This window comes from Castor canadensis, chromosome 11 (genome assembly GCF_047511655.1).
Source record: "Castor canadensis chromosome 11, mCasCan1.hap1v2, whole genome shotgun sequence".
In the NCBI taxonomy this organism is placed as follows: domain Eukaryota; kingdom Metazoa; phylum Chordata; class Mammalia; order Rodentia; family Castoridae; genus Castor; species Castor canadensis.
The window spans coordinates 110,402,489-110,424,489 of NC_133396.1; the positions used below are offsets into that span (position 1 = coordinate 110,402,489).

The 22,001-nt window shown below is 37.3% G+C and overlaps 1 protein-coding gene across 6 annotated transcripts in view; it reads right to left on the reverse strand.

The window, feature by feature from the left end:
- Rprd2 (regulation of nuclear pre-mRNA domain containing 2) overlaps nucleotides 1-22,001 on the reverse strand; it is a 75,578-nt gene that overhangs the window by 24,638 nt on the left and 28,939 nt on the right. For 3 of the 6 annotated variants that reach the window (XM_020155780.2, XM_020155782.2, XM_074048190.1), the window contains exons 2-7: nucleotides 14,916-15,045; nucleotides 5,244-5,344; nucleotides 4,231-4,308; nucleotides 2,936-2,988; nucleotides 2,154-2,280; nucleotides 244-419 (exon numbers count right to left, since the gene is read on the reverse strand). In XM_020155780.2, the coding sequence (XP_020011369.1) occupies nucleotides 244-419; nucleotides 2,154-2,280; nucleotides 2,936-2,988; nucleotides 4,231-4,308; nucleotides 5,244-5,344; nucleotides 14,916-15,045 (665 nt within the window). The remainder of the gene's footprint in view (nucleotides 1-243; nucleotides 420-2,153; nucleotides 2,281-2,935; nucleotides 2,989-4,230; nucleotides 4,309-5,243; nucleotides 5,345-14,915; nucleotides 15,046-22,001) is intronic. The other 3 variants (XM_074048188.1, XM_074048189.1, XM_074048191.1) reach the window with 1 other exon arrangement.

Below are 22,001 nucleotides of genomic sequence, written 5' to 3' on the forward strand. Positions count from 1 at the left end.
CTAACTCTCTTCAGAAGTAATAACTTTGGGCTGGGATGAAGCTCAGTGGTAGAGTGCTTTGAAGGCCCTGGGTTCCATCCGAGCACCAAAAAAGAAAAGACAAAAAAACAAAACAAAACAAAAAAGACTTGTATCTTCATCTGTGAAATGGAGATAATAATGCTTATCCTCATAAAGCTAGTTAACCTATATAGTCTCTGACACCTAGTAAGCATTCAGTAGAAGATAAATGTAATTACTTACATTAGCCACCACTTTTACTTCTTTGTACTGTGCTTCATAGAAAATTCCAGCATTTTCCAGTGCTTCTGTTAGTGAGGGCCCATTTTTCACCTGCTTATCCAAACCATTTACAAATTCCTCCAGCTTAGAGCTTGCTTCTTCGAATTCTTTGGAGAACTTCTTCCCTCCTGTTTTATCTAAAATAACAGAGAAAATATTTATTTCAAGATAAAAAAAGAACAAGTACAAAATTTACTCTTTTGAGGGAATCCCCTCTGTGAATCTGTTTTTTATTGTTTGTGAAACCTGTTCTTTTCTTGCTGCCTTAATGAATAATTTTTCATTTTTTTAAAAACAGGGTGTGCCTGTGTAGCCCAGGTTGGCCTCAAACTTGCAATCTCCCTGACTTAATTTCCCAAGTGTTGGGATTATAAATGTGTCATGAAACCTGGCTCATCGTGTATAGTATTTTTAATCTCATACTTTTTGTTTCTTTTCTAGTCTCATACTTTTATCTTAAAGAAGCTTCTCTAAATCACAAAGTCACAAAATAGATTAATTAATTCTACACAAAGAGATTCATGTGAATCTAAGGTAAAGCAATAGAGAAGTTACTTGTAATTAAGAAAGTTTAATTAAAATACTTGGTTGGTTACTTCTTTTCTTCACAGATCTTCTTACGTAAGAATAACAGAATAAGGCTCAATTCTGTTCACTTTTATTGTAATTTCTACATTACAGAAGATGATGTGATATACTTCTTAGATGAGAAAACTAAGGCTCAGAAAAATAAAGTTAAAAATACTCTTCATTTGAAAAAGTTCCTTAATTTATATACACTTCTTTCCTATTGACTGCTAGAATGTGGTTTTGGATATGGGCATAAATTTTGGCTTTGCCTTTTATCAGTTATGTATCTTGAGCAAGCTACTCTCGCCTTATAAAGCCTCTGATTTCTCATGGGTAAGACAGAATTTCATTTATTTATTTATTTATTTTTGGGGTACTCGAGTTTGAATTCAGGGCCTCATGCTTACTGGGCAGGTGCTCTACCACTTGAGCCACTCTCCCAGCCCAAGACAGAACATTTTAGTGCTTCTTGGTTGTTATGAGGATTAAATCAGACAACATATATCCAATTGAAAGTATGGTGTTTGCCGGCACAGTGGCTTATGCCTATAATCCTAGCTACTAGGGAGAAGACCAGAAGGATTGTGAGTTTGAAGCCAGATGAAGTAAAAAGTTCACAAGACCCCATCTCAACCAATATTTGGGTGTAGTGGCATATGCCTGTTATCCCAATTCTTGGGAAGCATAAATAGGCAGACCGTAGTCCAGGCCAGCCTGGGTAAAAACGCAAGACCTATCCCAAAAATAACTAAGGCAAAAAGGACTGGGGACGTGGCTCAAATAGTAGAAGGCTTGTCTAGCAAGCTGAGTTCCTTAGTTCAAACCCCAGTAAAAAAGAGTAATATCTGCTTTCATGAGACTCAGATTTTAATAAATTACTAGGTAGGATTATATACAATTTCTAATGTAAGGAAAAGATAACTAACTAGATTTATAAGACATTATGGTGCCCTTATTAAAGAGCATACCCAAACAAATTAGCCACATGTAAAACACAACCCTTTATCTATAACTCAATACACCAAGAAAGTGAGAAAGGTAAAAATTTACTTATGAAATTTATAAGAATGAAATTACTGTCTAGGGAACCAAAGGTACCACAACTGATTCTATAACCTAACCTAAAGTTGTCGTTCTCTCTCTCTCTCTTTTTTTTTTTTTTTGTTTTTGGTGGTGCTAGGGATCACACCCAGGGCCTTGCTTAACATTCTTTTTATGGGGTAAACTGATCTGACTACCTGAAAAGTCACATTTGGAAACAAAAATCTGAAGTATTTTATTAAAAAGTATTTAAATCTTACCTTTTAAGCACTTTAGAGTTTCTGTGCTGCATACATCTACTCTCATAGTTGACAACTGTTTCTCCTTCAATTCTATCTGATCTTCTGAGCGCTTGTATAGCAATAGCTCTTCAATGAGGGCCTGAGACTGAACACAGACCAGAATCATATTTCATTTATATGATCATTCAGTTATTTTTCTTCTACCTCTCTCTCAATAATAGAAAAAAAACCTAAAGCCTAATAAAATCCTCAGAGAAAAAAACCACTCACTTTTCCTCAGTCAGGAATACATGATCAATTCTTATGTACAAACTGTATCTCCTCAGTTATAAACGTTAATAGATTCTTTCCTTTAATTATTCAAAGCTAATTTATGGATACAGGATTAAGACTGAAAGAAAGGCCCACTAACATCCTCTTTGAATTTTAATTAGATAAACAGTCTTCTGTTACCCTAAGAAAATTCAACACAGAACTCAGCTAGTAATAGATATTTTGGAAAGTTATTTTTCCCATTGGGGAAATAGATAAAACTAACCAAGGCTGGTGGAGTAGCTCAAGTGGTAGAGCGCCTGCCAAGCAAGCATGAGGCCCTGAGCTCAAACCCCAGTGCTGCCAAGAAAAAAGAAAACTTCAACCAATCTAATTTCAATCTGGATTCCTTTAGAACAATTCAAGCATGTTTAGAAGATAACAGATGTACAACTGAGTAAAAATAAATCTTACTGGACAATATAGAAAGCTGTAACTCAAAAGGGGTGAACAACGCTTTGCTATAGTTAACATATTTTGTAACTTACTCGAAATTCAGCAACTATTTTAGACTTGAGAGCAGCTTTTGGATTCATGGATGCTGTTGGAATTAAACAAAACATCATTAAGTATATACATAAAGAACTGATTAAGTCCAGGAAAAATTTCAGATCTATGATTAAGGGTAGTATTCTTCAACTATACAGCAAACATGCACATTTAAATCATAACACAATTCCTAGAATAAATAACGGACTATGAAATCTAAACACTCCTAAGCACGGTCAATAGAAAATACACTATTTAGACAGTCTACCCAACTTACCTCCAACAGAATGTTAGAAGTCCTAGAATTATTGATTTGGAGACACTGACATACATGAAATGCCTTCATTTCCTAATCTCACTGAGTGTAAAATCTCAGTATCTCTAAGAGTGTTCAGGAACAGGACATTCCATTAATCTCAGCACTGGCTGAAGAAAATGACTTAGAAATATCAACTCTATTCCCACATACTTAGCTTTGGATTTCTTTTTCTGCTGACTCATAGCAAAAAAAAAAAAGCAAGGGAAGTTCTAAGTACATTACCACTGTGGTTGAATTTTGGCTGAAATGATGACTTGCTCCTAAGCATGCAATTTATGACCAAAAGGATGTCACAGAACTCCCTTAATCATGATGAACATTATATGCTTGATGAAGCAAAACCATTCGACTGTTTTGTTCCCCCTCCCAATGTTCACTGTCTTTTACCTTGTTCCCTCCACACCTTCAAGTCTCTCAATATTCCTCACTTTTCCCAGAGCATCCTATCACATGCAATATTCCACTCCCTTGATCTCATGCTGTGCAAATATGAAATGCATTAACAGCAGCTCTATCTAGTTAGAGAATGAGCTTCTTGACAGGATTTGAGGCCCCTATCTAATTTGGTGGAGTGTATCCCCAAATCTGAAGGATTTCCTGGCTCCCAGAGAAATGCTTCTTAATCCCTAGTCTCCTCTTTAGTTCTGTTGCTTAATGCCACCTGTCTCTAACTTCATATATCTTTGAGCCTGAGAATTACCCTGGGCACTATCAAGTATTTTTTCTTCTTTCAGTTCCCCACCTACTCTTCAATCTTCACTCAATTAAACCCCTTTTCTGGATTTCCTTTAATAGTGTTTTTTAAAGAAGTAACTTCATGATGGCTTGTTAAGTGTAAGTCACTAGGAGCCTCCTAGGACTGGAAAACACAGGCTTGCCCATGGTTTATGCCAGGTACGATGTCATATGGTCTACATTTTCTTCTGCTCCAAAAAGAGGAGGTAATTTTATATTAGTTGAGATTTTGTTCCTTACTTTGTGATTTCTTCCACTGCTTATTCGGTTGTTTGTTCAGATTTTCTTTCAGCTGCTTCTGAGTTTTGAAAGTGGTACCTGGAAAACATTGCAGTTTTTGCAATCTAGCATTATGGGAAGCTGTTCTGACTCTCCACTTCAGTTGCCAAAGTTGTAGCATGAAAAAAGGCAATCTGAGACTGTGTAGTTTCTTTCTTCCCTTTTCTTTTGTTTTTATTAAAAAAAAAAAAAAAAAAAAAAAAGGAACACCCACCAGATCTAAGAAGCTGTCAAATAAGCATAATTTCTATAACCACTGGAATTATCAATTCTGAAAAGAATAGGGCAGGAGGCTAGTTAACAGATTCAAGTAAAGAATTTAACAGCTTCTTAGAAGATGCTATTTTAAAATAAATTTCTAGTCAAATGATGGTAAAGGTAGTAGGTTATCACAAACTTCTATCCAGTGATTTAATTGTAGGTATCAAATATATAAGAACGAAATTACTTAAAAAAAAAAAAACCAAAAACCCAGGTATTCAACTTATTGCAAACCTAAATCAAATGAAGTCTGAAGGTTTCCAGTATGTTTTTATATAAATAGCTTAGCTTGGTGAGATCTAAAACTCTGCCCCAAATTTTTCCAACAGTAAGAGGACAGAGCAGTATTTATTAAACAGAATTAATGAGCAGTTTGAAATACTCAACCAAAGCAAATGCAGGAAAACAATTAGGTGGCTATCATCACTTAATTAATATGCTTGACATTTATAATCTATAAAAATAAAATCCACCCTTACTCCAAAACCAATTTTACTTATATTTATAATTCAAATAGATGTAGATTTTAAAATTTTAAGTATTTAAATTTAAACAAACAGGGTCAGATTTAAGGTTTTTTTCATTATTACATAATAGGACCACACCTATGACATATATATATATATATATATATATATACACACACACACATATATATATAAAATTATAAAAATTGACTCAAACTTTTTTTTTAGGAGGAAAAAGACACTTACTTAGAGCTTCTCTCAGTGCCATAATCATTTCTTCTGGGTAAACATTTCTATCTTCCCAAATTTTAAAGATTCGTTCTATAGACTTAGAGACAGACGGATCCCTGAAGAAAAAGAAAAAGAAAGACTATCAAAATAATGATTTATATCCCATCTTGTATACCATGTATCAGAATTTCCTTCTTTTTTTTGGGCTGGTGGCATTGCTCAAGTGGTAATATACCTGGCTAAAATTTCATTTTTAAGGCTGAGTAAAATTCCATCATATTTATATACTACATTTTGTTTGTCTATCTATCCACTGACAGACACTTGGGTTGGGCTGCTTTCTCTCTTTTGGCTACTGTGAATAATGCAGCTATGAATATGTGCATACTAATAACTGAGTTCTTGCCTTCATTTTTTTCCTCTTCTCTCCTTTTCCTTTCCTTCCCCCCCTCCCCTTCTTCTCTCTCTTTCTCCTCCTTCCTCCTGCCCCTCCCCTCTCCCCTTTATGAGACATGGTCATGCTAGAAAGCCCAGGCTGGTCTCAAACTCTTGATTCTCCTGTCTTCATCTCCTGAGTGCTAAGATTATAGGACTCAGCCACCAGACCCAGCTATGTTCAACTTTTTTCTTTTTGGCAGCACTATGGTTTGAACTTAGGGCCTCACACTTGCTAGGCAGACAGCTCTACCACTTGAGTCTACTCTATCACTTCTTTTTTGTGTTGGGTATTTTCGAGATAAGGTCATTCAAACTATTTGCCTGGACTGGCCTCAAACCATGATCCTCCTGATCTCTGCCTCCCGAATAGCTAGGATTATAGATGTGAGCCACTGGCACCCAGCCATATCACTTATTTTATCCCCGATACCATCATATTTATATAATGATAATCTTTGTCTCTATATAGTTGGTTTGAGAAGAAGATAACAAAATGTGAAGTAAAAAAGGTAACAAAGATGGAAAAGAATTTGCTAAAGCATAAAGCAATATAAAATATATTTAATGAGTGATTAGAGTAGTGATTTGTAACATTAATTTGTTAGTAGTAATAACAGACATAATCTTCCTTCCCCCTTTCTTATCATAGCAGCAGCTAACATTTAAGTGTTGATTATATGCCAGTCACAGTTCTAAGCCCTTCATGTTTATTATTAACTTATTTATACTCATACTCTCTGGGGCAGTACTATTGTCGGTTCTAATATACAGATAAAAAATTTAGGCTAATTTAATTTGCCTAAAGTTATAGAGCTGGGAGATTGCAGTGTTAAGATAGAACTCCATGCACTCTAGTTCAGATCAGGTAGTTTTAAACCATTACACTTCTGGACAACTGTATGTATGTAGTCTAAAGTGAATGAAATAGATAACAGAAACTGGAGAACTAGTTAGAAGGCTGTTACAACAATATATATTAAAAAAGAGCGGTAATATGAAATTAAAAGGCAGAGAAAAAATGAGTAGGAGACATTAACGAATCAGCTTTTGATAAGCTACTAAGAAATTAATAAATAATAATAATTAAAGATTATTAAGGAGACGTCATAAGATAAAAAACTACAAATTAAGATTCAGGAATGCTCTCTGACAGAACAAAAATAGAGGACTAAAAGTAGAAAAAAATCTGTTTTCTACCATTATACTACTAATATAAGTTAATTTTTAAAAAATGAATTTAAAAAAATGAAAAGTAGGAAGAAAAATCTGGCTTCTGGTGGGGCATAGTGGTGCTTGCCTACAATCCCAGCACTCAGGAGGTGGGAAGGCAGGATGACTGCAAGTTTGAGGCCAGCCTAGTCTACACAGTGAGACCCTGTCTCAAAAAACTGAGCTGGAAATGTAGTTCAGTGATAGAGCACTTGCCTACCACACATAACACACTAGATTCAACGTCTAGTACCCCCCCCACATACACACACTATCTCAGTTCTAGTCTCAGCTCTTTTGTTAAACTATCCTTTCACTTTGGGAAATTTCTTAACTGCCCTAGGCTTCAATTTTCTCATTTTGTAAAAAGGAATTTCAATTTTCTCATTTTGTAAAAAGAAATTATAAAATCTAATCTACTTGCTGGGCGCCAGTGGCTCATGCCTGTAGTCCTAGCTTTTCAGGAGGCAGAGTTCAGAAGGATCACAGTTTGAAGCCAGCCTGGGCAAAATAAAAAAGAGAGACCCTATCTCAAAGACACCCAACACAAAAAAAAAAAAGGCTGTCAGGGGGTGGGGATATAGACCAGTGGCTGAATATCTCCTTAGCATGCATGAAGCTCTGGGTCCAGCCCCACTACTACAAAAAAACAAAACAAAAACAATCATAGCAGGGTTAGAATCACCCTCATCACCTTTTGGACTGGAGGTGTGGCTCAAACAGTAGAGCACCTGTTTTACAAGTGCAAAGTCCTGAGTTCAAACCCCAGTGCCAACAAAAACACAAAAATTCTATGTCTGCTTTGGGGTACAGAAGTGGCTCTAGTAGTAGAATGCGTGCCTAGCAAGAATGAGGCCCTGAGTTCAAACTCCAGTACTGCCCAAAAAAAGAAAAAAGAAAAACAAATCAAATCCACTTATTTTTGCAAAGTTGGCTACTATGAGTTTCAAAAACACATAACTATTTTTCACTTTTTTGGGGAAGGGTGCAGAACTGGGGTTTGGACTCAGGACTTCATGCTTGCAAATCAGGAGTCCTACTGCTGGAGTCACACTTCTAATCTGTTTTGCTCTGGTTATTTTAGAGATGGGATTTTTTTTTAAATTTGTTTATTCATATGTGCAATACATTGTTTGAGCCATTCCTCCCCCCTTCCCCCCATCCCCTCACACCCTAGAGATGGGATCTTGCAAAGTATATGCCTGGACTGGCCTCAAACCTCCATCCTCCCAATCTCAGCCTCTCAAATTGCTAGGACTATAGGCATAAGCCATTGATGCACAATGCAATTTTCAATTTATAACATATCCTCATATACATTGTAGGAGTAGGACTTTATACAAATATAGGTATTATTCCTTTAGACATTCTGTTCTGAATAGTAAGTACCATATAACCTTTAAGTAGGAATTCCCAGAAAGTAAGTGAAGATATGGTTAAAAGTCTAGATACAAGCTGGGTACTGATGCCTCACGCCTGTAATCCTAGCTTCTTTAAAGGCTGAGATCAGGAGGAATGTAATTTGAGGCCAGCCCAGGAAAACAGTTTGTGAGACCCCCATATCCAAAATATCCAGACCAAAACAGACTGTGAGGTGTGGCTCAAGTGGTAGAGCACTTGCTTTGCCAGTGTGAAGTCTTGAATTCAAACCTAAGTCCCACCAAAAAAACAAAAAACAAAAAAAACCCAAAACCAAAACAAAACAAAACAAAAAACCCTAGATACAGGTATGGTACAGGGGTAAGTTGAATTCATGAGTCAGTTTCTGCAAAGAAAGAATATATAGAAAGAAAGTAGGGTCTCATAGTTTATATAAGAACATTGCCAAACTTCAAATTTCTAAATTTTTAAGACTTTTTTCACTAGCTAATGATTTGCCCAGATGTCATGAGAAATCCTTCTTATGATGGGATGATTTCATAGTACCAAGCCATTATTTCCCCCAAATCTTTCACACCTTTTCCCAATAAAGGTCATGCATGTAATTCTCTATATTCCTTTAGAGTCTGTAAAATAAAAATATATTTTAAGAAGTGATTGCGGTAATGATTTGGTAATAATCCTCCTTAGATAACTAACATAAAAATTCATTTATCAGTTTTACTAAAGATGAATTTTTTCTGGGGGGAGTGGTACTGAAGTTTGAACTCAGGGCCGCACACTTGCTAAAACGGTACTCTACCACTTGAGCTACTTCTCCAGCCCTAAAAGATCAAATATTAAAAGCACAAATGACTGCCTTTTATGAAAACCTAAGATAATAACAGGATTTGAAAAGGCTCCACCTACATGAAAGATACACCCAGTCTTATATAGTCCTAAAAGAATATAAACAAACCAGTTTTTAAAAATTTGTTTTGGTGTAGCTGGGTGCCAGTGGCTCACATCTGTAATCCTAGCTACTCAGGAGGCAGAGATCAGGAGGATTGTGGTTCAAAGCCAGCTTGGGCAAATAGTTCGAGAAAGCCTATCTCAAAAAAACCATCATAAAAAAGCTGGTGGAGGAGCTCAAGGCGTGGGTCCTGAGTTCAAATTCCAGTACTGCAAAAAAAAAATTTTTTTTGGTGGCACTGGGACTTGAACTCAGGGCTTCGTGCTTGCAAAGGAGGTGCTCTTCCACTTGAGCCACACCTCTAGTCCTCTAGTTAGTTTTTTTTGTTGTTGTTTTGTTTTGTTTTTCAGTACACAGGACCTCATGCTTGCTACACAAATGCTCTCCCACTTGAGCTCCTCCACCAGCCCTATTTTTGTGTTGGGTATTTCTGAGAAAGAGTTTCTCAAACTACTTGCCCAAGCTGGACTTGAACTGAAATCCTCTGAAATCTCTGCCTCCTGAGATGCTAGGATTATAGGTGTAAGCCACTGGTGCTTTTTTTAAAATGTTTTTGAGACAGGGTCTTGTTCTGTACTACAAGATGGCCTGGAACTCAGTGTGTAGCACCAGCTGACCTGGGACTCGAAATCCTACTTTAGTCTCCTGAGTACTGGGATTGCAGGTATGCACCACATCCAGCAAACTTTTAGTTTTTAAAGGGATTCTTCTGAGCCAAGCATGGTTTTGCATGCCTGTAATTCCAGCATTTAGGGAGATGAGGCAGAAAGTTGCAAGTTGGAGGTAAGCATAGGCTCCACAGAGATATGATACCCTGTCTTAAAAGCACACACACAAAAAATCAAAAATAAAAGGCTGGTGGAGTGGCTCAAGTGGTGGAGCACCTGCCTAGCCCTGTGTTCAAACCCCAGTACCACCACAAAACAAAAACAAAATTATTCTCCTGTAGTCTGTGGAACTTACTGAAGTAATTCTGGTGGCTGAGTAGCTCATAGTATTTCAATCAACATGGGTAGACATTTTACCTTTCAAATTGAAATTTCAATTATTGTGTTCTCACAATGATGCACATTTAGATAAACTGGCAATTCTATCTCCAGCTGGGATCTAGGCCACAAATGGCAACTACTAAGTAGCATCAATTTGGTTTTGCTTTTATCTATACCCTCCCTCTCACATTATAGTAACAATAACTACAGTATCTCAAGGTTCCTAGCCTACAGAATTTCAAACCAGCAAAGCACAGATAAATTTAACAAAAGAAACCAAAAGAATTAGATAAATATTTGAGAGAAAAGTTTCCCAAGTTTTCTGAAATGCTTTGTTTCCCTCTATGTTCATCTCCTCTTACCTATCTTAAGTATTAAATTATGTGTATTAACTCCTCACTCCCTGGCCCCCTTTTCTGGTGGTACTGAGGCTGAACTCAGAACTTCAAGCTTGTGAAGCAGGTGCTCTACCACTTCAGCCACTCTGCCAGCCCTTTTTGCTTTGGTTATTTTTGAGATAGGGTATTGCTTTATGCCTGGGCAAGCCTCGACTGTGATTTTAGTATAGCTAAGATGACAGGTGCATACTACCTCACCCGGCCTTTGGAAATAGGGTCTTGTAAACTTTTTCCCAGGTTGGACTAGAACGGTAATCTTTCCTGTGTTGGCCTCCCAAGTAGTTGTAGTTACAGGCTTGAGGCGCCACACCCAGCTTCCTTTCCTATTTCTGTCCTTTTACTCTGGATATCAGATAATCCTATTTCTTCCCTGAATTATGTGCCTATCAACTGGCTACAGACCTCTAAAAAATATTAAGACAGCTTTTGAATATGCACTATAAACCAAGGCCTTTTTGATCTCGTATTTTCTACAAATCACATGTAGGTGCTAAGCACCATTTCTTCTACAAGAATTTTGTTTAAAATAACTAAGAAAGCCAGATGCCGGTGGCTCAAGCCTGTAATCTTGAGCTACTCGCCCAGCCCAGTAAGATATAAATTTTAATATCCACCAAAATCTCTATAGGGTATCATGTGGAAGGATAAATATCCAAGGTAATTTGTTATTTTATTTATTTATTTTTGCAGAGCTAGGGATTGAATACTCATGCTAGGCAAACACTCTTCCACTGAGCTACATCTCAGCCCAAGAAACATATTTACCAAGACCAAATATTTTTCTTCAAAATAATGTATCTCCATTTATCCAGTCTTTTAAATTATATATCCTTTGGAAGTTTGAAAATTTTCTTTATTAAAACTATCCATGAATTCGAATCCCAGTATCACAAAAAAATAAAGAAATAATAAAGTCTTTCTGTGCATAGTTTTTTTGGTAGTTCAGGGCTTGAACTCAAGGCCTCATGCTTGCTAGGCAGGCACTCTTACTACTTGAGCCACTCCACTAGTCCTTTTTTTTGTGTGATGGGGTTTTTCAAGATAGGGTCTCGTGAACTATTTGCCCAGGCTGGCTTTGAACTGCAATTATCCTGATATTTGCCTCCCAAGTAGCTAGAATTAACAGTTGTGAGCCACCAATGCCTGGCTTCCGTGCTTATTATACTTATTAAGTTTGTTTATTTTGAGATGGGGTCTTGCTATATAACCCAGGCTGGCCTTGAACTCACAATCCTCTTGTTTCAGTCTCCCAAGTGTACACCACCACATCCAGCTATTATATTTTTTCAGTTTTAAGTGGAGTTTCTTTCTTTTGAGGGGGAGTTCTTTTTGTTTTTCAAAACGAATTCTTTTCTTAATTAAATTTTTATATTAGTTACTCCTAGCAACTATAGGAGAGCTACTGAATTTGTATGTTCTACTTGAATTTTGCTATTTAACAGAATTCTCTTAAGCTTTTTAGGTAGGCTAAGGGTTGGCAAATTACAAACTTCATACTAAATTTGGCTCACTCCCTGTTTTTTTAAATAAAGTCTTGTTGGGACATAGCCGTGGTCTATTTGTTTGTGTGCTGTCTATGTGTTTTGACAGAATGACAGAGCTAAGTAGCTGTGACAGAGATCCCATGGCTCAAACAGCCTAAAATATAAGCCAGGCACCAGTGGCTTACGGCTGTAATCCTAGATACTCAGGAGGCAGGGATCAGGAGGATCACAGTTCGAAGCCAGCTCGGGCAAATAGTTTCGCAAGACCCTATCTCGAAAAAACCCTTCGCAAAAAAGGGCTAGTGGAGTGGTTCAAGGTGTAGACCCTCAGTACCGCCAGAAAAAAAAAAAAGCTACCCTTCACAAAAATGGGTTGCTACTTACATTAACATATAAATAATGGCAATTCTCGTATTTTTTTAAAAGCATTCACTCATTCATTTCTAAATGAATGACACTTCCAGTAAAATAATGAATAGAAATGACTGATAGAGGGCTTTTGCCTTGGAATACTTCTATTGTTTTATTACTAAGTCTGATGTTTACTACAGGTTTGTTTATTAAAGCTATCCATGAATTTAAATCTCAGTATCACAATAAAGTAAAGAAATAATAAGGTCTTTCCGTGCTTAGTTTTTGGTAGTGCAGGGTCTGAACTCAGGGCCTTTCACTGGGTTAAGAAGCTTTTAGAGCTTAAAATTTTAATTTAAAAGACTGTACTTATTCTGAGATTACAGAGTCTTTCCGTGCTTAATGTTTCTGGTAGTGCAGGGTCTGAACTCAGGGCCTTTCACTGGGTTAAGAAGCTTTTAGAGCTTAAAATTTTAATTTAAAAGACTGTACTTATTCTGAGATTATGTCCATCCCACTTTTTCTCTATGAAATAATAATATTAATGGGAAGTAGATTATTTTTAAAAACATCTATGTTCAGTGGGGAAAAAAAAGTTGACAACCACATACATATGTGTCTGTGTTTGTGTTGCTGAGATCAAACTCATCACTTCTCAATTCTAAGCAAGAACTCTACCACTGAGCTACATTCCTTGCTAAATAACCCATTTATTAGACCATGAAATCCAAAAGCCTAGGAAACACAAGGCTAACTGTTAAAGAGATTATGATGATATTAACAGCAGAAACTTTAGGTAGAGGTCATCCAGAGTACTGTTTTTCTTACTCAAAATTATGTAGAGACAGCATAAACCAGGCACATGGCTCACACCTATAATCCTAGCCATCTGGGAGCTGAGGTTGGGAGGCTCATGGTTCAAGGCTGGCCCGGGAATATGGTTTGAAAGACCCTATCTCCAAAATAACCAGAGCAAAACAGACTTGGAGGTATGGTTCAAGAGGTAGAGCACCTGGTTTGCTAGGGTGAAGCTGTGAGTTCAAAACCCAGCCCCACACACAAAAAAATTATGTATTATATCTAAGTAGAACCATATTTTAATCTTTTGTAATAACAAAGTAGACATTTTAAGTTAATAATACAAAGGAAGGAGATCAGGTGTGTACACAGTGTATAGCACTGTGGTAGGGGTAGAAGGAGATGGAGAGCTCACAGCCAGCCTGAGCTACATAGTGAGTTCTAGGCCAGCTTGGGCTACACAAGACTGTCTCACAAACAAAAACAAAGCAAAAGACGGAACAAGGACCATTCAGTTCTGAATATGTTAATATTAACAAATGGATCAATGCTAATAAACCTGTAATTTGAGGAAATATTTAGCTATTATGACCATTCCACATAATTGTTAAGTGTGTAACTGCACATCTGTTATACAAAAAAATTAACAAATAACACAATGACAATACTACTAATGCAGCATAAAAATTAAGAACCAATAAGTTTGTACTATATATATCAGAATTCACCAAATGTGGGGAATGTTTGTTGAGTATTCAAAAAGAATTAGGGATGGCGGATTGGCTGAAGTGGTAGAGCACTTGCCTGGCAAGCGTGAAGCCCTGAGTTCAAATCCCAGTAAGACCAAAAAAGAAAAAAAAGGAAGCAGCATGGTCAAAGTTTAGGAAATGCTGTCTGACAATGCATTCTAAATCTTTAGGAGAGGAAAGGTGATGTGAGTGATTCTCCAAATTTACTTGAGCATGGAATCCTTGTTTCTACAACCATTTCATAGGAATACAATGCAGGAAAGGCTGGATACAAATCTGATGTTGGGAATAAGTATTTCTAGTTTAATTAAACAGAGTTCATGGAGGGAGGCAAGATTTCAGGAAGACTCTAGAAGAAGAGAAAAATGTGTTTAAAAAGAACAAGGGCTAAGAGTATAGCTCAGTGGTAAAAAGCTTGCCTAGCATGCACAAGGCACTGGGTTCAATCCCTAATATCAAGGGGAAGAAGAAACAAACAAAAAACTGAGACACAGAGAGAGAGAGACAGAAAAGAAAGACGGAAAGAAAAAGAGAGAAAGGAAGAATGAGAAGGAAGGAAGGAACTGTATCAGAAGGAAAATTATAATGAACAATTTGGACAAAATATACTTGGATCTTCAAGCATGTGCAACTATTACAGTTTTTGCTAATGGGTGAAGAGAGAAACTAAAATTCTAAATTTTCTTAGATCTCAAAGAGTAGTAAGAATTCACTAACTTAGCACAATGTAACACACCAGGAACTGTTAAAAAGCAGGGTGGTTAAGAAAGAGAAATATTCTCAAGTGTAACAATAATATGATTAAAAAAAGACAGAAAAATATAGATGGGTGAATTTGATCAAAGTACATTTTATGCATGTTGCAAATATCGCAACAAAACCCCTTTGGACAGTTAATTTATGCTAACAATTTTTTCCAAAAATAATTACTTTACTTACTTCACTAGAGCAGCTGCTTCAGGAAGTACGTCAGCAAACGATTCACGGAATATGATTGCATTTTTCCTTTTACAATTCTGTATGACATCATTGGCAAGGTAAAAGAGGTTCAAACGATGGGGATATGCAGCTAGAGATGACAAAAGACAAAGGAAACAAAATGAGTCATGTTATACTTAGTTCAACATATTCCTAATATATTATTTTCAAACTGTTAAATGCTTTTTTATATAGATACAAAAGGATGAAAAGAAGGATAAATAAACAAATGAACCAATGGATCAGTTTATTAAATATACTAAAAACCTTGACTATTTCAGGTTAAGTTTCTGTTCAAGGTACTCAAGTAGATTGCCTTACTGTGTAGACATGATACTTTAAAAAAAAAACAAAACCCTTCTTCTCCCCTCCCAAAAAACTCCATTAACTCTAGAAAAGCAAAAATAAAACAAAACTGAGATGCATAAACTGGACTTGTTGCAGCAATGTACCAAGGTTAGTGGAAAGAGCAGGAATTTGGAATCTATAATCAGAATGTAACTATGCTATTGCTGAATAGTATAGACAGACCTTTTTTGTCAACTAATCTAGATACTACTCAAATGCACCTTCTAGTTACTAGCTCTGGGGCCACTTTCAGTGCTAGGTTAGTGTTCTGTAAATAATCTGATTCCATGCATACACCTAGCTTAAGCTTTCCAAAGACCCATGAGAAGACTCACTTTATTACCTAGAATCTTTATTTTGTTTTTTATATTATCTAGAATCTTGACTAAACCCACTCGTGTTTCATTATTATGCTGAGGAATTTCAATACCATGTTTTTCTAGTCTGTCAGGTTCCTGGATTTCAAATTGAGTGACCTCTAAGAACTACTCCTTATCCCTTCTCTGACCACACACTCCCATTCCCATTATACTTGTTCTTCAATTTCATTAAGACCTCAGTTCTTTAAAAAAAAAAAAAAAAAAAATCTCAGTTCTTTATTTTCTCTAACTCCTCAGTCTCTTCTACTACTCAATTATTTCTCCATCAATGCTAGAGTACTTGACACATTATTTAAACCATTCTTTTGTCAAAACTCTCTTTTCCTTCTTCACCTAATTTAGCTTTGTCATATGCATTCAACCAAATCCTAAATTCAGATTAATCTAACTGAATGCCTTTACTGTAGATTTGTTTTTGCTGTTGGGTTCTGTTGAAGAAAACTGTAGCAAGAGGAAGATCAAAACCATATAAATTCTTCCTCAGTTGGGCCCTCAACAGTATAATCCCTCCATATGCTCTTAATCAGCATCCTCTCATTTGCTGTAAGTTTTAAATTTATACCACTCACTCAGCTCTTTAACTATATCCCTTCCCACTCTCAGGTGATAAGCTTATATGCTATTTCAAAGAAAAAGCAGAACTCATCAGATGAGAACTATCGTCTCTCAAAAAAAATTAAGTATTAAGTAGTCCACCATTATGCTTACGAGTTACAAGACCACCCGTTTCCCCAGTGGGTGTCTGAAACCATTAATAGTAAAAACCTCCCATATAAAAGTGGTCTTTGAAGCCAGGGCTGGTGGCTCACACCTATAATCCTAGCTACTTGGGAGGCTGAGATCGGGAGAATTACAGTTCAAGGGAAAATGGCTCTCCAGACCCCATCTCAAAAATAACCGGAGCAAAATGGACTAGAAGTAGACTGGTGGAGTGGCTCAAGTGGTAGAGCGCCTGCCTAGCAAGCGTGAGGCTTGGTGGAATGGCTCAAGGCATAGGCCCTGAGTTCAAACACCAGTGTCACAAAAAAAAAAAAAAGGACTGAAAGTGTGGCTCAAGCCACACTTGCTTTGCAAGTGCGAAGTCCTAAATTCAAACCCCAGTTCCACCAAAAGAAGAAGAAGAGAAAGGAAAATGCATTTAATACATCAAATCTACTGAATACCATAGTTTAGCAACAGTGTAGTGTTTACCCTCAGGACCACATGACCTTCTAAGAACTGTGGCTTGCTGCTGCTGACCAGCTTTGCAAGACTGTCATACAACACAGGGCTAGCCACGTAAGAGATCAAAATTAAAAATTCAACATGGTGTGATAATAGAGGCCTGTAATTCTAGCACTTGGGAGGCTGAGGCAGGAAGACTGAAAGTTTGGGACAAGCCTGGGCTACATGAGTTCCAGGCCAGCTCAGGCTACATATGGAGACTCTGTCTTTAAAAAAAAAAAAAAAATCGGGCTAGGGGTGTGGCTCAAGAGTAGTAGGGCACCCACCTAGTGAACAAGGGGCACTGAGTTCAACCCTCAGTACCACAAAAAACAAAGACAAAAAAATCAAAAATCAAATTCAAAGTACAGTATCTACTGAACATGTATAACTTTTGCACCATTACAAGTTGAAAAATCTTAAATGAACCAACATCAGTTAAGGACTGTCTGTATACTATGCTTTTTCTTATAAATGCATATATAAATTGTATGCCTGTCACATTTGAACAAAGCACTTACTGTGTACTGGGATTAAAACCTTTGCAGTTTGAGGGGTGATAGCAAAATGTAGCATGAATTTCTTTAACTGTCACAATTTCATGGATAGAAGATTTGTTATTACTGTAGATGTTAGCACACTAACTCAGCACACAACTTTTTCTTTATTAAGTGAACAACTTCTATCTTTTCCCTTAAAGAAAACCTCTTACGGCTTTTCTTTGGCATATCCAAACTGCCAGCATCATCACTCTTGGCGCCATTATGAAATCAAATAAATGACACTTGTACACTAGTTGGCCATGGTAGTACATGACTGTAATCTCAGCGCTCATGGGAGACTAAGGCAAGAGGATTGATCTTAAGTTCAAGGTTAGCTTGAACAAGGGTACAGAGCAAGACCCTGTCTCTAAACAAATAAACAAAGCAAAAAAAGGGATACTTGTACATAGGTACTGCTCCTATACCCAAACAGGCTATCGATAATCCAAGATGCTACTAAATGACTTAACGTGTACAGTAGAACTGACGGGATGGACAAAGTGATGATTCACCTTCCAGGCTGCAGGGTGCACAATTTAAAATTTATAACTTTATTTCTGTAATTTTTCATTGACTATTTCCATGTCCTTGTTGACCAAGGGTAACTGAAATGTGCAGAAAAATCAGACTGTGGATAAGGGGAGTCTTACTGTACCCTTTTTTAAATTTATCCAGGTAAATTTACCTAGCTAAAAGTGTCAGTCTTCCTATTAAAGCGTAATCCCAGTACTGTGTATCCCTTCCTTCCTAGCTCCTCTTCACAAATTGGGAAAAGCATACTCCATCAACTATCCTTATTTCTTGTATTTTCCCTCCCTCCTGTCATTTTTTTTTTTTCCAGACTGGCCTCAAACTCTTGATCCTCCTGCCTCTGCCTCCTAAGTGCTGGAATTACAGCTGTGCACCACCACACTTGGCTTCTTGCACCAATCTGTATCTTATTTATGTATTTATATTCCTATGGGCTGTCTCCCAACATATTCATGTGTATGTCTCTCCCATTTTAAACAAGCATTCCTGTGACCACCTTAGGTTATCCTTAGCTTTTATAACTCCCTTTCCTTCTTTTAGTTAAAATCTCTTGGATTCAAGGATGTGAATGAGTTTTGTATACTGTCTCCACTTTAACTTTTTTTTTTTTTGGTGGCACTGAAGTTTGAACTCACGGCTTCATGCATGCAAGGCAGCGCTCTTATTGCTAGAGCCATTCTTCCTCCCCACTTTAACTTTTTAATCGTAGGAGCTATCTTTTTTTTTTTTTTACACTTAAAACCATGCAAACTACTACTATATGAAGGGCTTTATAAAAACTGTTATTGCATCTATATTGTCAATGCGTCAAACAGCAATTATCAAGGTTTCCAATAAATTCCAATTTATTAAACCCAATGGAGACTTTAAAAAATTATAAAAGTATTATTTTTTTGTGGCTTTTGGGCCACAGAATAATCTGTGTATAATTTTTCCTTTTGCTTCTGTCATAACCACTCTCCAATTTTCTTCCTTCCTCTCTGGCTCCTCCTCTACAGTCATATACAGTAGACAATCTTCTTATGATTGTCTTTTCAACTGCTGATGCTTCTTAGGATTTTCCCCTGAGTACTTTTCTCTATTTGCTTATGCTTAATGTTTTAAGATGTCAAGCTTTAAGTCAGATAGCAGTCTGCCCATTCCTGGCTATGTCACTTAATAGCTTTAGAGTCTTACATATTATTTAACTCTATGTCACGTTCCTTCTTTGTATAATGAAAACCTCACAGGCATTTAGTACAAGGCTTAGCACAGAAAATGGAATGCTGTCAACATAATCACCCACTTCTATGGCTTTAATTACTACCATGGATTAAGGGCTCCCACATCTATAGATTTCAAGCCTGGATTTCCCTCTACCAGTCAAGGTACATACTCACTTCTAAGTCTCTGAATCATGCTGAGAATGTTTTGGGGTTTTTTTTTTTAGTTTTTTATTAATTATCTTCCTTTTCATCTGTTACTGCTCTTATGTTTAGCCAAAATTCTTTCTGACTCCTCGCCTCTCCAATCCCCACTTTAATTAATCTCAAAGTCTAGCCAATTTTGTTTCCAATACTATTTCTCAAATTTATAGTCTCCTCCTGCTATTCTTTGCTGGGTTTTATCACCTTTGATCTGGACTACTGTAGCAGCTCCCTAATTGGTTATGTTACTTCTGAATAAATTTATTTTCTCTCTCTGACTGGAATATGAACTCAGAGCCTAGCACTTGCTAGGTAGGTACTCTACCACTTGAGCCACACACCCCAGCCCTATTCTCTGTATCATTGCTAAACTTATCTTCTACAATGCAAACATATCCAATTATTTCTCATATCAAAAATTGGGAATGACTTCCCACTGCTTCCTGCAAACAGCTGAAACTCCTTTAGGGCTGCTTTTTTTTGTGTGTGTATTGGACTGGGGTTTGAACTCAGTCAGGGCTTTGTGTTCACAAAACAGGCACTCTACTGCTTGAACCACACCTCCAGTCCATTTTGTTCTGGTTATTTTGGAGAGGGAGTCTCATGAACTGTTTGTCAGGGCTGGCCTCAAACCACAATCCTCCCAATCTTACGTTTCCCAAGAAGCTTGAGCTACCTGTGCTCAGCTTTAGGCCTCCTTTTAAGATCTATATCCTACCTGCTCTTTTAGTCTCATCGTTTCCCTTTCAAATTCAAAGTTTCTTCTTTGATGAATTACTCATTAAGTGAAGGGATGACTGAGTGACTCATGTGGTAGAGTGCCTGCCTAGCAAACACGAGGCCCTAAACTCAAATCCCAATACTGAAAAGGAAAAAAAAAAGTTCTGAAACTGGGTTGGGGGCGTGGCCCAAGCCCAACTGGTAAAGCACTTCCCCAGCCAGGGTGAGGCTCTGAGTTCAAACCCTAGGACTGCCAAACATCACCAGCAGCACCACTACCACCACCATCATATAATAACACCATAAGGAAGCAACCAGACAAATCCAGAAAATGAGATACTCTACATGATTAGTGGCCAGAAAGACTACAAAAGACTCCAGAGCCAGGTGCCAGTGCTCACACTTTATATTCTTAGCTACTTGAGAGATCAGAGGATCATGGTTTAAGGCCAGCCTGGACAAATAGTTCAAGAGACTCCATCTCTAAAATAAACCAGAGCAAAATGGACTAGGCAGTCCATTTTGTCCATTTGTGTGGCTCAAGCAGTAGAGTGCCTGCTTTGCAAGCACAAAGCCTTGAGTTTAAACTCAAGTCTCGCCAAAAAAAAAAAAAAAAAAAGAAAGACTCCAGGGACATAGCAATCAGATGAAATCGATGGATTTGGATCAACACACAGATATTAAATGACATTTTTCGATCAACCGAGCCAATCTGCTGTTTTGTTTTTAAGACAGGCACTTGCTGTGTGGCCCAAGTTGGCTTCGAACTCAGGATCCTCTTGCCTCAGCCTTTCAAGTACTAGGATTATAGGTGTGTATCACCATGCCCAGTGTGAACTGAGGAAACCTGAATGTGGTTAGGGAATTAGATAGAATAAAATTTTAATGACATGGGGGCTGGCAGTAGCAAGCATGAGGCCCTGAGTTCAAACTCCAGTACCACCAAAAAAAAAAAAAAAAGAGAAATGGAAATGAAGAGATCATCAATTGAAAAAAACCACTTTAAGCCAGGTGAGGAGGCACTCATCTGTAAGACCAGACACTTGAGCCCAAGAGTATGAGAACAGTCTGGTCAACAAAGAGAGATTCAATTTAAACATTTTCTTTCTTTCTTTTTAGGCAGTACTGGGGTTTGAACTCAGGGCCTCACACTCACTAAGCATGTGCTCTACCACTTGAGCCACTCCGCCAGCCTGAGATTCGGTTAAATAAATAAATAAGCAAAAAGATCTCATTTTAGAGAAAAACCCTATAGTTTTATTTGTATTTTATAATCAGAGCAGGGGTATAGTGGTGCACATCTATAATCCCAGCACTCAGGAGACTGAGCCAGGAGGATCCTGAGTCTGAGACCAGTCTGGGCTACAAAATAAGGCTCTGTAGAGAGACGGAGGAGAGAGAAGGAGGAGAGAGAAGGAGAGAGAGGGAGGGAGGGAGGGAGAGAGGGGGGGAGAGAGAGAGAGAGAGAGAGAGAGAGAGAGAGAGAAAGAGAAGAAAGGACATGACTAAGTTTTGGCAGTACTGATCCTAAAAGACATGTATTTTTTCCTTTTACTTGCTTGTATTCTTTTTGTTTTGTTTTTGTTTCTTGTTTTTGGTGGTACTAGAGTTTGAACTCGGGGCTTCATGCTTGCTAGACAGGTACTCTATTGTGTGAGCTATACCTCTAGTCCTCTAAGTTTTATAATATGAGTTTACTGCTCCCATTATAAAAAGTTATTATGGAAAAACAATCATCTTTGCCCTGAAAGTTTCACTGATTTTCTTGAAGTAATCTGTTTTTCCATCCTGGACCTTGTACTTGAACTGCAGACTCAAATATCCATGTGTTCACTCAATGTCTCCTCTTACATGCCTGAAAGAGAGTTTAAGAGTCAGCATGAACTGACTTTCTAATCTCTTCCTCCAAACTTTGTC